The sequence below is a fragment of the Myxocyprinus asiaticus genome, chromosome 26 (genome assembly GCF_019703515.2).
Source record: "Myxocyprinus asiaticus isolate MX2 ecotype Aquarium Trade chromosome 26, UBuf_Myxa_2, whole genome shotgun sequence".
Classification (NCBI taxonomy): domain Eukaryota; kingdom Metazoa; phylum Chordata; class Actinopteri; order Cypriniformes; family Catostomidae; genus Myxocyprinus; species Myxocyprinus asiaticus.
In genome coordinates, this window is record NC_059369.1 from 12,982,536 (window position 1) to 12,996,004 (window position 13,469).

General features: G+C 37.0%; 1 protein-coding gene across 5 annotated transcripts in view; it reads right to left on the reverse strand.

Annotated features, from left to right (window-relative positions):
- Positions 1-747: 747 nt before the first annotated feature.
- The window catches only part of aplp2 (amyloid beta (A4) precursor-like protein 2), a 98,631-nt gene continuing 85,909 nt past the window's right edge, over positions 748-13,469 (reverse strand). For 3 of the 5 annotated variants that reach the window (XM_051656292.1, XM_051656287.1, XM_051656288.1), the window contains 4 exons: positions 8,549-8,631; positions 6,314-6,370; positions 3,671-3,847; positions 748-2,547 (listed from right to left, as the gene is read on the reverse strand). In XM_051656292.1, the coding sequence (XP_051512252.1) occupies positions 2,446-2,547; positions 3,671-3,847; positions 6,314-6,370; positions 8,549-8,631 (419 nt within the window). In that variant the 3' untranslated portion in view covers positions 748-2,445. The remainder of the gene's footprint in view (positions 2,548-3,670; positions 3,848-6,313; positions 6,371-8,548; positions 8,632-13,469) is intronic. The other 2 variants (XM_051656289.1, XM_051656290.1) reach the window with 1 other exon arrangement.

Genomic DNA, 13,469 nt, shown 5'->3' on the forward strand with positions numbered 1-13,469 from the left:
TTTGACATGTCAAAGGAACTTAAATGAGACTGTTGTATATTTATTTACTAGTTCGTGTCAGTGAATATTAGTATTATAAATACATGTTAGTGGGAAGCACTGTATAGCAGATTGGTGATAATGCTATCAGCAATAAAAAGTCACATACTACACTTTCCTCTCCTCATCCTAACTTTAAGCTCCACTCTTCACCATAATGTAACTTCAACACAACAGAAACTCTTTTAAAACTCAATGTTACAACACATTAAATACCAACAAGTATGCCCCTTTATTTTAAAACACACAAAATAACACTTCATTTTAACATTTATTCTCCCTATCAAGTCCCATGCAAAGCATACCAAGAACTAGAAATCCCCTGCCCAGTTAAGCTTACCTAAACAAAAAATATTCATGTGGTCCCAACAAAATCAATTGAAGTCAAGTTTTTTTTCTCATTGAAACAACTGAATTAAGTTCGCTTGGTTACATGTATTTTTGAGTAATATTAACAAGGTAAGATTCAGTAAGCCTAACAATATTGAAAGTTAATTATTTTAGTGTACTTTGAACTATAGACTAAATGGGATATTTACACTTAAAAATTAGTTTATAAGAGGATTAAAAATGGTAAAAAGACTTTTTTTGTTTTTTTTAACCAGCAATGGTTTTAATTTCACAAGATATGAACATCCTTTTTTTAATCCATTATACATTCAAATATTGACACAAAAACAGAATAATGAGGGCAAAGTGACACGTCCATGGAAGTAGTGAATTTATTGATGTGTTTCCCACCTGTAACCATGAAGCCATTTTCCACTGGATTCAATCATATTTGACTTCTAATATATGAATCTTACATTATTTTCCCCTCACCCCTACAACCTTTCTACAATCGAGCAGGCAATGACAAGGTCCAAAATTGGAGCCATTTAGGTGCATAGTGGAAGTCACATACAGAAATACTGTCACAGGAAGAGGGGAAAATATAGAAAAGAAGTGAACAAACTTAAAAAATATATCATAACATCTCATATAAGAACAATGCACACCACAGGTTGTCTTTGATAAAAGCAATGATTGCAACATCAACTATACAGGCATACAAAGACATTGCTAAGAATGGTGGGAGAGGGGGTAGATACATTTTTTCCTTGCATTCCACACAAATGCACGAGATTTGCTTTCACTTGCCTTGGCCTCCAGCTGGGTAACTTTTTGTGCATTTTTGCCTTTATATCGATCTGAAAGGGTCTGTCCTTGTGGGACTGATACTTTTTGATTTAAGCAATGTGTGCAAAGTATTGCCACATGTTAAAACTCCCCATAGCAGTTGTCATTATGTAGCTACGACATGAAAATGCTGTATAATTATGTGTAAATTGAGCCCAAGCTGAATGCAAACACTTTATAAGGGTCAGATCTACTCTTATAAAAAGGGAGTGTGTGGACGTAACAGCAGGAAAAATAACATTCATTAAGCAGAATCCGAGTTAGAGATGTTGTAGTGTGATATGGGAGACTGGAGGCCCCTAACCTTGTGGCCCTCTCCACTTTAAACCAATCAACAATGATCTTCTGCAGGGGCCACGGCATTTTATTGGTCCAAGTATATGACACCATAACCAAAAGATAAAACCAAAATCACAGATTATGGAGCAATGTAACTGCTCATTCTGAAAACAAATAGGGCACCTCTACAACTAAACATCCACAATCAGCCAAAAGATGGAGCAGATTGTCACGCCATTCTACTTAATCATTCATCATGTCTAACACGGGTGATGGTATCAGATGTTTGGACCAGGAATATCAGTCCTTTAATCTCAAAGTTTAAACTTGAAACCCAGCCAAGATTTAAGCTCTAGAAAAAAGAAAAAAAAAAAAGACTATAAATAAATTTACCATCTACTTTGCCTATTTATGTATTTCATGTTTTTAATAATTACATAGTATATTAATTTAGGATTTTCTTTTCATATTTTGTGATTCGCTATACATTTAAGTTGTTACAAATAACCTTCATATACAAGCAATCTATTGAAAAAAAAAAAAACATTTCTGACAGTCAGCAATAGCGTAGAGAAATTACTGTCTCTGTTATATTGATTGTTTCGGCTTTGCTGTACCACAATAACTTGATTTAAGCTTTAAAAAAAATGTAAAAGTTAAAACAACATTATATGTTCTGATTTAAATGTACGGAAAATCATTTCCAAGCTAATTTGCAGAATCACATTCTCCTTATTTAAAAACATTTTTAACACAAATTGACCTTATAAAAAGAACAAAACTGAGCTCCATTGTACAACAGTAGCAGTATTAGAAGTAGTAGATTATTAAACCGTTTTCACTAAATTAACCAGAAAGTGCATTTCAAATGCATGAAATGATTTCAAGAGAGCAGTTTTATAATTGGTCAGTAGTATGTTCGCCCCTCTCCGTCTCCACACCCGATGGCTAAATCTGCATTTGCTCCAGGTATTTGTAGGTGGGGTTCTCATAGCCATGATTCTGCATCTTGTTCAGGTGACGCTCCTCTGGAGTTAGCATAGGGTCAACCTGTCACAGAAAAAAATGCAAAAAATTGATCAAAAGTTCATATATGCCAAACTGGGCTCATGAAAAGTTGTAATAATAGTAAGAGGTGGTGAAATCAAAAGAAACTATACAGTTGGCTTGTACAGAAATCTACGACTTTGACTACCATAGATTGCCATTCATTCAGGAATCAGAAAGCATTGGTCGTGCTGTATGCTCATGATTCAAAAGAACCGACTAGAGTCACTAGTTCGGGAATCAGACAACACTGGTCACACTGTATGTTTCGCTCTGTAGATTTAAAAGAACCAGTTCATAAGAGTCATTAGTTCAGGAAACGGACTACTCTGGTTCCACTCTATGTTTCTCTCTGTAGATTTAAAAGAACTGGCTCATAAGAGTCATTAGTATGGGAATCGGACCACACTGGTCACGCTGTATGTTTCGCTCTGTAGATTCAAAAGAACCAGTTCATAAGAGCCACTAGTCTGGGAAATGGACTACTCTGGTCACCCTGTATGTTTCCCACTGTAGATTCAAAAGAATCATATCAATACAAATAAGAGACAGTAATTCAGAAATCAGATAACACTGGTCGTACTGTTTGTTTATGCTGTAGATTAAAAAAAATCAGCTCAAAAGATTCATTCATTCAGGAACTGGACTACATTGGTCGCACTGTATGTTCCATACTGCTGATTTAATATCAGTGTTGCAGTACACAGAATGCTTCAGTATAGTGTTCCATCCGCACCAGCGGAAAAATGCTCATTTGATAACCGTTAAAGGAACAGTACATCATGAAAATCATTTGGTTCCGGTATTTGTTACAAAATGAACTTTTTTTGATCCCCAACCATAAACATCACTGTGCAATGTTGAAGCATGTGACCTGTGCGACAACCTTATTTAGCTGCAGTGTGCACATGGCCATGGATCAAAATTAATCTTATAATTCTTCCAATATCTAGGTCTAAATGTAAACTTTTCTTTAAACCTGCTTATCCTTGGGTGCCCCCAGTAAAAACATCTCCTTCACAAACATCTGGAGGGCATTAGTCTGGCCTCCTTGCAGTTTTACCCAAGGCTGTACTGAAAACAATAAGAGTGAATGATGGAACGGCGTGTGTGACTGTTGCCTCACCTCCACAATGCCGTGACTGATGGTCCCATACTGCCTCTTCCTCAGCAGCACAAGACTGATCACAATCACAGTCGCTATGGCCACCGCAATCACCAACAAGCCAATCAGAGCACTGCTTCCAAAGCTGAAGTCATCCACCAGGGGGCGGAACGTTTCCTGCTCTGATCCGCGACTGAACTGTGGGGGAAAGACAAACACAAGCATGTTTACGCTTAAAAGCAAAAGAGCCAAGACAAACACAGTTAACAGACACAGTTAACAGTGAACTTTCGGTGTTGGCTGCTGCTTCTTTTTCTGAAGCAGGGGACTAAGATTGTAATTTCTGTACAGTAAGGCAACAATAAAGTTGTCATGGCTACATAATGTGCCATATTTGGTACCAAAAGGGAACCAGTGCATTCACTACAGCTAGAAAGACAAAGGACAGAGATGAAAGTGAGGGAGAGCGCTTTCAAGAACATTCTCTGATGTTCCACCAGGATTTACTTTCTAATCTGTTCGAACACATGACTACACAGACATGTAGAATTTTGAGAGATGTATACATGGGAGGAATTTTGGACATCAAGCTTGATTGTTTTAGTGCTTTAAGTAAGTCTATATGCTAAAACAATGTTTTTCTTGGCAAAAAACAGCAAGTGTAGAGGAATAGTTCACAAAAATTAAAATTGTTTCACCATTTACTCACCCTCATGTATCGAATTTTTTCTATGGAGCACAAAGAATGTTTACAATACTCTTTATATGCAATGTAAGTGAAAGTGGAAGGATGCTGTCAAGCTACAAAAATGACCTAAAATATTCCAAGTCTTGTGAGGAACAGACCAAATTTTAAAGGGATAGTTCACCCAAAAAATGAAAATTCTCTCATCACTTACGCACCATTATGCCATCCCAGATGTGAATGACTTTCTTTCTTCTGCAGAACACAAATTGAGATTTTTACAAGAATATCTCAGCTCTGTTGGTCCATACAATGCAAGTGAATGGTGACCAGAACATTGTAGCTCCAAAAAGCACATAAAAGGCAGTATAGAAGTAATTTATAAGACTCCAGTGGTTAAATCCATGTCTTCAGAAGCGATATAATAGCTGTGGGTGAGAAACAGATCAATATTTAAGTCCTTTTTATTCTTCTAAATCTCCACTTTAAAGTTCACTTTCAGATGTGAAAGTAAACAGGCACCACGTGTGACTTTCAGATGTAGATTTTTATCTGTTTCTCACCCACATCTATTATATGCCTTCTGAAGATATGGATTTAAACACTGGAGTCTTATGGATTACTTTTTTGTTTCCTTTATTTGATTTTTGGTGCTACAAAGTTCTGGTCACCATTCACTTGCATTGTATGGACCTACAGAGCTGAGATATTCTTTAACAATCTTTGTTTGTGTTCTGCTGAAGACAGTCATACACATCTGGAATGACATGTGAGTAAATGATGAGAGAATTTTCATTTTTGGTGAACTATCCCTTTAAATAAATATTTCCCCCAAACATTATGATTCCCCATCATTTAGTCAACATTATGCCATCTCAAACTTGTATGACTTTCTTTTTTCTGCAGAACACAAAGATTTTTTTTTTGGAGATATGATGTTTTTCATACAATGCAAGTCAATGGGGTCCAGCTCTTTCAAGCTCCAATAAGGAAGCATAAAGGTAATCCATACAACTCAAGTGGTTTCATCCATGTCTTGTGAAGCAATATGAACAGTTTTAAATGAGAACCAGACCAAAATGTTACTCTTAAATCTTGACATTGCAGTCACTAAGGCGTGATCATGATTTGAAACTTGATTACACTTCTTCGCATTTGACGCATGCGCAGAGTGTGTGTACATGCACGGAAAAGAATTACATTTTGGTCTGAATTATACCTCTCAAGTCGTATGGATTACCTTTTTGCTGCCTTTATGTCCTTTCTATAGGTTAAAAATGTTGGACCCCACTGACTTGCATTGTATTGAAAAAAAACACATCATATCTTAATTTGTGTTCTGCAGAAAAAAAGAAAAGTCATAAGTCTGAGACAGCATAAAGGTGAGTAAATAATGAGAACATTATAATTTTTGGGTGAACTATTCCTTGAAGTTTAGAGCTTGACAGCACCTGGTCACTGCTGCTGTTGTTATGTGGCAAAGAGCAGTGTAAACAATTTTTTTTATATCTTTACTTTTTATTTTAGCATGATAGAAATAAAGTCATACATGAGGTGAGTAAATGATGACAGAAGTTTCATTACTGGGTGAACTACTCCTTTAAGAGTTAAGCTCTTAATTTAAATGAATGTGTTTGTGATATCGATCTGCTTTGCAAAGTACTAAATGGACTGAATGTGTTCAGACCAGCCATTTCACACAAACGTTTAGTGCTTAATTCCATTTGTGTGAGAAGCTAATGATGAAGATAATGAACGATAAACTGTATCCGCTGCACGACATGCTCATGCTCTCACATTAAAAACATGCACACATGCTGTGGATAAATATAATGTCATAAATGATGTAAAACTCCTTTGCTCACAGACAAAACAGAAGCAGTCTATTGCAACCCCCCTCCAACACATTTAATGCTCCTAACAGAGACTGCAGCGTTAGACAGTACCATGTATCTGCCACCAGAGAGCGCTGTACTTACCAGAGGGTCAACACCATTATAAATCACTTCCTTAACATCCAGAGTTTCATCAATTACCTGTCAACACAGACAGGGCAGTCTCAGTTACTGCCTTTGGAACTGAAGAGTAAGTATGTGTATGTTTGAGTTTGCAGTGTCTAAGTGTCTCGTTTGTTGTTTACTGCAAGAATGTAACTAAATCTTTAAAATTAGTGGGGACCATATGTACAATTTCAAGAATTGGTCTTTGAAAGTAGGTTTTAAATGCTGTGAGCAAATCCAAAATACTTCATGATCTTTGATAGTCACTGCTTTCTGCTATGTCTTTTTTTTTTTTTTTTTTTTTAAGACATAGCTGGGTGCATTTAATGCAGAAAAAAAAAAAAAAACCCAAATCAAAATTTTTAAACCAAAATATATACTTTTAAATTGCTATCAAACGAAAAAAGAAAAATCTAAAGGCATTTTATAAATTAGTATTGAGCCAGGGGCTATCAGAGTATGTTTGATGTAGTTTAGATGCAAGACATGCATTCAGGATTTCATAAACCTCTGATAGCTCTTCTGAGATGTTTGAGAGAGACAGACATGCACAAATACAAACACCACATGCAGAAATCTACAATATGCATTCTAAAGACAGGTCATGCCAAGAGTGTAGTTTTCACTCTCAAACTGGCTCTTGTGTGTGCTGCGTTTAGAAGAAACAAGAATGTGACTGGGAAAATATGTGAATGTGGCATGCGATGAATGCTGGATATGAATGAGATAAGACTACGATAAAGTAGATTTGCATTTCCAGAAGGAAATAGCAGTGCTTGCAAGGCAGAAAAAGAACAGTGTTTAAGTGTCAAGTAATTTTAAGCCACGTTCATGCTAATACGTTTTTGTTTGAAAACTCAGTTTTCAGTTTTCTAATGTTATTGATTCCTAGAGCGTCCAGTATTAGAGAGCCGTTTTAAGCGTCTCAGTTTTCTGTGGAGGAAAACACCATACCAGTGTGGACGAGAGATGTAAATGAAGTCAAATCAATGCATTTTCAAACAAAAATGTATTAGTGTGGACTTGGCCTTTGGCTTTAGACTTCAGTTCTGTGTTAATTAATCTCCTGTTTTCGGTTGGCTTAGTATACTAATGGACAACGTAACACTATTTTTCAATGTTAATGCAAAAAAATTTTTTTTTAAACAAATGGCCAATTACAATTCAGAATGCAAAATAAATGCATGAAATAAGACCAATGGGTAAGCAAATATTAGTAAGCAAATATTATAATGTCATCACTGTCAGTTAAATTTTGAATGGTGCATTCTAATGATGGATGTCGATTTTCAACTTTAATCTGAAACTTCTTTCAAACTATGAAGTTTATAAAAAGAAATGCCACATAACATTGAAAATTAAGTTTGGTAACACTTTCGATGAAGCCGATGAAGCATTTATAATGTATCATATTACACCTAATTGTAACTATAGTTATACTGTAATAAATTATAGCATTAGTGTATAATGCATTATAAAACAGTTAACATGGAATTTTATCCTCAGATTTTGTAATGTAATATATAGTACAAAAACAGCCATAACATTAACTTGTAATACAAAATACATGACAAGTCAAGCTTATAATGGAATTTATAGAAAAATGCTCAGAATACAAAGGAACACACATTCATGGTTAAAACGTATGTTATACCTGGTAATATCTTATAACCACATAAAAATATCCCGTGGATGTTAATAAGACATTGCTTTTGTCACTTTACTTAAAAGACACCTAATATATATAATAAAAATAGATATAATACATTATAAATTCTATAGATAAAATTTGATGTTGGTCATGTTACAATGCATTACAATCTAAGACATTAGTCTGAGTAGGTAGGTATTATAATCTATTATAACTGAAAAGTTACAACATATTAACATACTTTGCAAGCACTGTAAATGCAAATGAATTGCATGGCACAGTTATAACTATGAGATCATTGTTATATATATTATTAAAGAATAGCATCAGAGGGCAGGTTGACTATTCAAGCATTTAAATGCAAATCTGCATTTTGAAGGCATCCTTATGTTTTATTATCAGCACTTAAAGTGAAAGTTTAAGACAATCCTTTATTCTTATTTTCTTATTCTCGCATTTCTTTTCTTTTTTTGCTCTTTCAAACATTAGAGCTGGGGATAAGCATTTGGCATGGAATTGAGTAATAAGTGTATATGGTGTGAGAGGCAGGCCGGTGTTCTCACCACGTTCTCGTTGATCTTGCCCTTGCTGTTGATGATTTTTTCCTCGGCTCCGATTAAACCATCCAGACTGTTCATGCCAGAGCCTGCAGAGGAGACAGCCAATCAGAGACAGGTACACAAGTGGGCAACTAGCATTTTTGTGCCTGAAGTAAAACTCCAATGCCAACATAAAAACATCAATTTTGGCACAGACCAAAAAACCTGACCCTGTCATTTTATTTCTTCACGACGCATTCAGTCAGGGAGGAAACTGCATGCCAACAGAGCGAAGAGAGTCATTCATTAATCATCCGGTTATTAAAATGTATGATGTAGAAGCTTAAGACTTAAACACCACTCAACCCCAAGCCCTCCTGGACTAGACCAGACAAGTTCAGTGTAAACACTGAGCTCAGAGCTCATCTGTGGTCAGAAGGTTGTATGCAGGTTGAATTAGAGCCTTGACACATCCTGTGAGCACTTGTTCCCAATAATAGTCCTATAAATAGGCTATACTGCCCTTCAAACAATTAAAACCATTAAGCCAACATCAAACGAGCAGTAACAACTAATTTTTCTGTTCAGTTTCGAGTTTAACTGGATATTCAATGAAAACAACTGTTGGGTGGGACTTTTTTTGTCCATTAGGAATTGATTGGATCGTGAAAATTTGGTGTTTCCTTCTAAAATGCAGCCAGATCTGAATGAAAGTTTGTAGTTGTTTGTGTAGAGCATGAAAATTTGCATCAAATTACTGCGTTTGGCAAGATTTCAGATTTTAGACTACATTACCAAAAAGAGCATAAGGGCCTAAATAAATATTTGGCTATTGGTTAACTTTAACCAAGAGTGCGCAAGTGACATCAGTCTTAAAGGAAAATAATTTCAGAGGTGTGGTGAGTATTTACATTGTGAAGAAAGATTAAGACCAGTTCAATAAGACCAGGAACATGTATTAATGGGGTCATGAAATGGAAAATCAAATTTTCCTTGATATTTAGACATCTGAGAGGTAACTGTACTATGAAAACATACTGTAAATTTCAGAACTCAAAACTTCCTCCCCAGTCTAAAAAGAGCATTTACTGTACAGTTCCCACCCTTCTGAAACGTCTCGTTTTGAAAACTGTGTGTTCATGACGTCACAAGACATTGCTCAGTTGTATTTAGACACCCCACAACAGGTGTCATCGCACCCTTGGCCCCGCCCACTGGCGCTCAGTATTGTAAACAGAGAGGGAAAGAGACAGGCCTAGTGTGACCAACTATTCCTAAACATCAAAGGGGACCCATCTGGACTATTTTTATTATTTTGCATATAAAATGCATTAGACAGATGTTTTTGACCATTGTCATGTTTATTGCGCTGCCTTTAAAAGATGCGGTGTCAAGTTACAAGAAAAAGAGAAGCCATTCGACTTCTCTCGGCTGCTCTGCATCTTGCTGTTCTTGTGCCCATTTGCGATATTTTTAATTGTTGGTGTATCTAAACAAGCACTAGCTGGACGTCTTTGACCATCTGGACGTGTTTCCGGCAATCTGTGCCTCAGTGCAGTATGTGTGTGCGTCATGTTTTACTGTGCTATAGACTGTGTGTGCGGCAAATATCAGCATGGACTTCTTGTGAACCAGTCATAATAAGATTCAAGCTTTGCAAAGGAACTGTTATTGAAGAATGGGGCTGTTGAAAACACTTGGACTTGACAGCAAAACCATGAGTAAACAGATACTTTCATGAATATTTCATATGTCATGACTGTTTGATAGTTATGGTGCTGATGTGCTTGAGTGAACAGTTTAATATATACGGATTCAATGTGTTGGATGTGCGTAAACCCTGAAATTTAGTTTCATAATGTTATGGAGAGCTTGTTCATTCTCTTCCGATTGAGAAATATGGCTGTATTGGAGGCGCTGCATGATGTTAGCCAATTAGAACAGTGGGCATTTACATTGAAGTTTAAAGGAGATGCTGAGGCCAAAACTGAGCATTTCAGTCAAAGGGTAAGAGACAGGGAGGGAAATTATTATTTATCACTAAACTATGACAGTTTTGGTGCAAAAAACATTACTGATATTATCAGTGGACCTCAAGAAAGATAATGAAATTAGGAGAGTAAAATAGGGTCAATCTTGAATTTTATGTTGAATTTGAAGGCTATAAATAGACATAACTGTGTAAATTCCACAGGTTCAAGGTTTTTGGTGTCACAACAGTGGTAAATGTTCTATTTAAAATGCTAGAAACATCCAAAGACACCTGGCAAAAATTAGTCCTGGTTGCATCATACCACATCAGTGAAATCTCATTGGCCGAGAGCAGAATAATGCCATCCACCCACACTCATTGTTTTACTGTCAAAGCAGCGGGTCACAACCGCTAAAAGATTAACTGTTCAGCGGCAGTCACAAGGTCTGGAGAGCAGGGCTTACAGCTTAACCATGCACGACTGAACCACTAACCAACAGGACACAAGCACGCAACATACACAACACATGGACACTGGCTGCACAGACAAGTTCAATGTACAAAAACTTCAAAACAGACGTGAGACATCATGAGTCACCAAGACAATTACACAGATTTACACATGAGTTGACAACAAAAACAGCAAGATGAACTAGGTTTATGCATTTTCTGAAGAAACTATGAGTGGTGCTTGCCTGTGGAAAACTCGCCATAATGACGCTAGTGTATTCTGGATGGTTGCAGTGTACTGTTATGCAGTTACTACGCTGTTCTGAGTGGTTTTGAGCACAATGCTATGTGTTGCTAGGGTGTTTTGGGTGGTTTCTAGGACAGGTTGTTTACTTGACCAAGTCAAAAATCTATGGGAATTTCAGCCATTTAAACATCCATCCGGCAAAAGTTGAAAGTTAGATTGCATAAGAAGGCAATCTTTCTAATAGCACACATTTCTCAAAAAATCTGAAGTATCATTCATGCAAACAGTGACTATTTATGTGGCCAAGTTTCATACTTAATGCCAAAGTATACTTCAGTAACCCTGAGTTAACAGTTTAAAGTGTGAAAAGCCCTATTGAAAGGCTAGAGCGCTTGACTTTGTGCGAGACGGCACTCAGAAAGTATATGCTAGCCTTAAGGGTTTAGGGGTTTGTTGAAATGCCTAACCTCGAAGTATGAGCAATAATGGGCCTAAAAGTGATGCTTTCTGTAGCCAAAAACGAACTACTATTAAGTGAAGAGCAGGTTCTTAGTTCCACTCACAAGGTTTAACGGTAAACTGGTTGATGTTCCGACTGTGCAATCTGAGAGTAAAAATTGGCTGTGGGTCTTAGGAAACGGCACTCCTGCAACAGAGCAGCAAAATCAAAGAGCTCCAATCGTGGGAAGCGCAAGATAACGGGAAAGCGATGAAAGGCGCAGAGGCTGAATAATTAACGAAACCTTGAACAAATGAACCCTAAGCAGCTGTCAACAGAGAGCTGGGTCTGAATGTAGCTAGAGTAGCATGTTATTTGTCTTCCTGACACGGCCAGGTAGCAAGGCAGCCATAACTGCTTTAGAGCAACACAGCACATTTACTCAGGACTCATTTTCCGATCCAAACAACTAATTAGCTTAACAAGCTGCCTGGACTTTTCATTAGGCAAAGCTCTTCTGTACAGACAGTGAGGGAAGGGATGTTTGGTCTCTCCATCAGAGGGAGTGAATGAGTGTGAAAATAAAGAATAAGATGGCCAACAGTGCTGGAGGGACAGACAGAGTAAAAACACGGGGTGGAAATACAAAAATGAGGGATAGATGGGGAAGATGATTCAAGATGTATACAAGAATACAAAAAGGATACAAAAAGGAGCAAACACGGATTTGTGCAGCTGAAGTACGGCTGGGCGATATAGCTAAAACAATTATATATCAATATTTATACATACATATATACATATACATACATACATACATATATATATACAGTTGAAGTCAGGAGTTTACATACACCTTAGCCAAATACATTTAAACTCAGTTTTTCACAATTCCTTACATTTAATCATAGAAAACATTCTCTGTCTTAGATCAGTTAGGATCACTATTTTAAGAATGTGAATAATAGTAGAAAGAATGATTTATTTCAGCTTTTATTTCTTTCATCACATTCCCAATGGGTCAGAAGTTTACATACACTTTGTTAGTATTTGGTAGCATTGCCTTTACATTGTTTAACTTGGGTCAAATATTTTGGGTAGCCTTCCACAAGCTTTTCATAATAAGTTGCTGGAATTATGGCCCATTCCTCCAGACAGAACTGGTGTAACCGAGTCAGGTTTGTAGGCCTCCTTGCTCACACATGCTTTTTCAGTTCTGCCCACAAATTTTTAATCTGATTGAGGTCAGGGCTTTGTGATGGCTACTCCAATACCTTGACTTTGTTGTCCTTAAGCCATTTTGCCACAACTTTGGAGGTATGCTTGGGGTCATTATCCATTTGGAAGACCCATTTGTGACAGAGCTTTAACTTCCTGTTGCTTCAATATATCCACATAATTTTCCTTCCTCATGATGCTTCCATCCCCATGCGTCACGGTTGGGATGGTGTTCTTCGCCTTGCAAGCCTCACCCTTTATCCTCCAAACATAACGATGGTCATTATGGCCAAACATTTTTGTTTCATCAGACCAGAGGACATTTCTCCAAAAAGTAAGATCTTTGTCCCCATGTGCACTTGCAAACTGTAGTCTGGCATTTTTATGGCGGTTTTGGAGCAGTGGCTTCTTCCTTGCTTTTCAGCCTTTCAGGTTATGTCGATATAGGACTTTTTTACTGTGGATACAGATACTTGTCTACCTGTTTTCTCCAGCATCTTCACAAGGTCCTTTGCTGTTGTTCTGGGATTAATTTGCATGTTTCGCAACAAACTACGTTCATCTCTAGGAGACAGAATGCGTCTCCTTCCTGAGCAGTACGATGGCTGCGTGGTCCCAT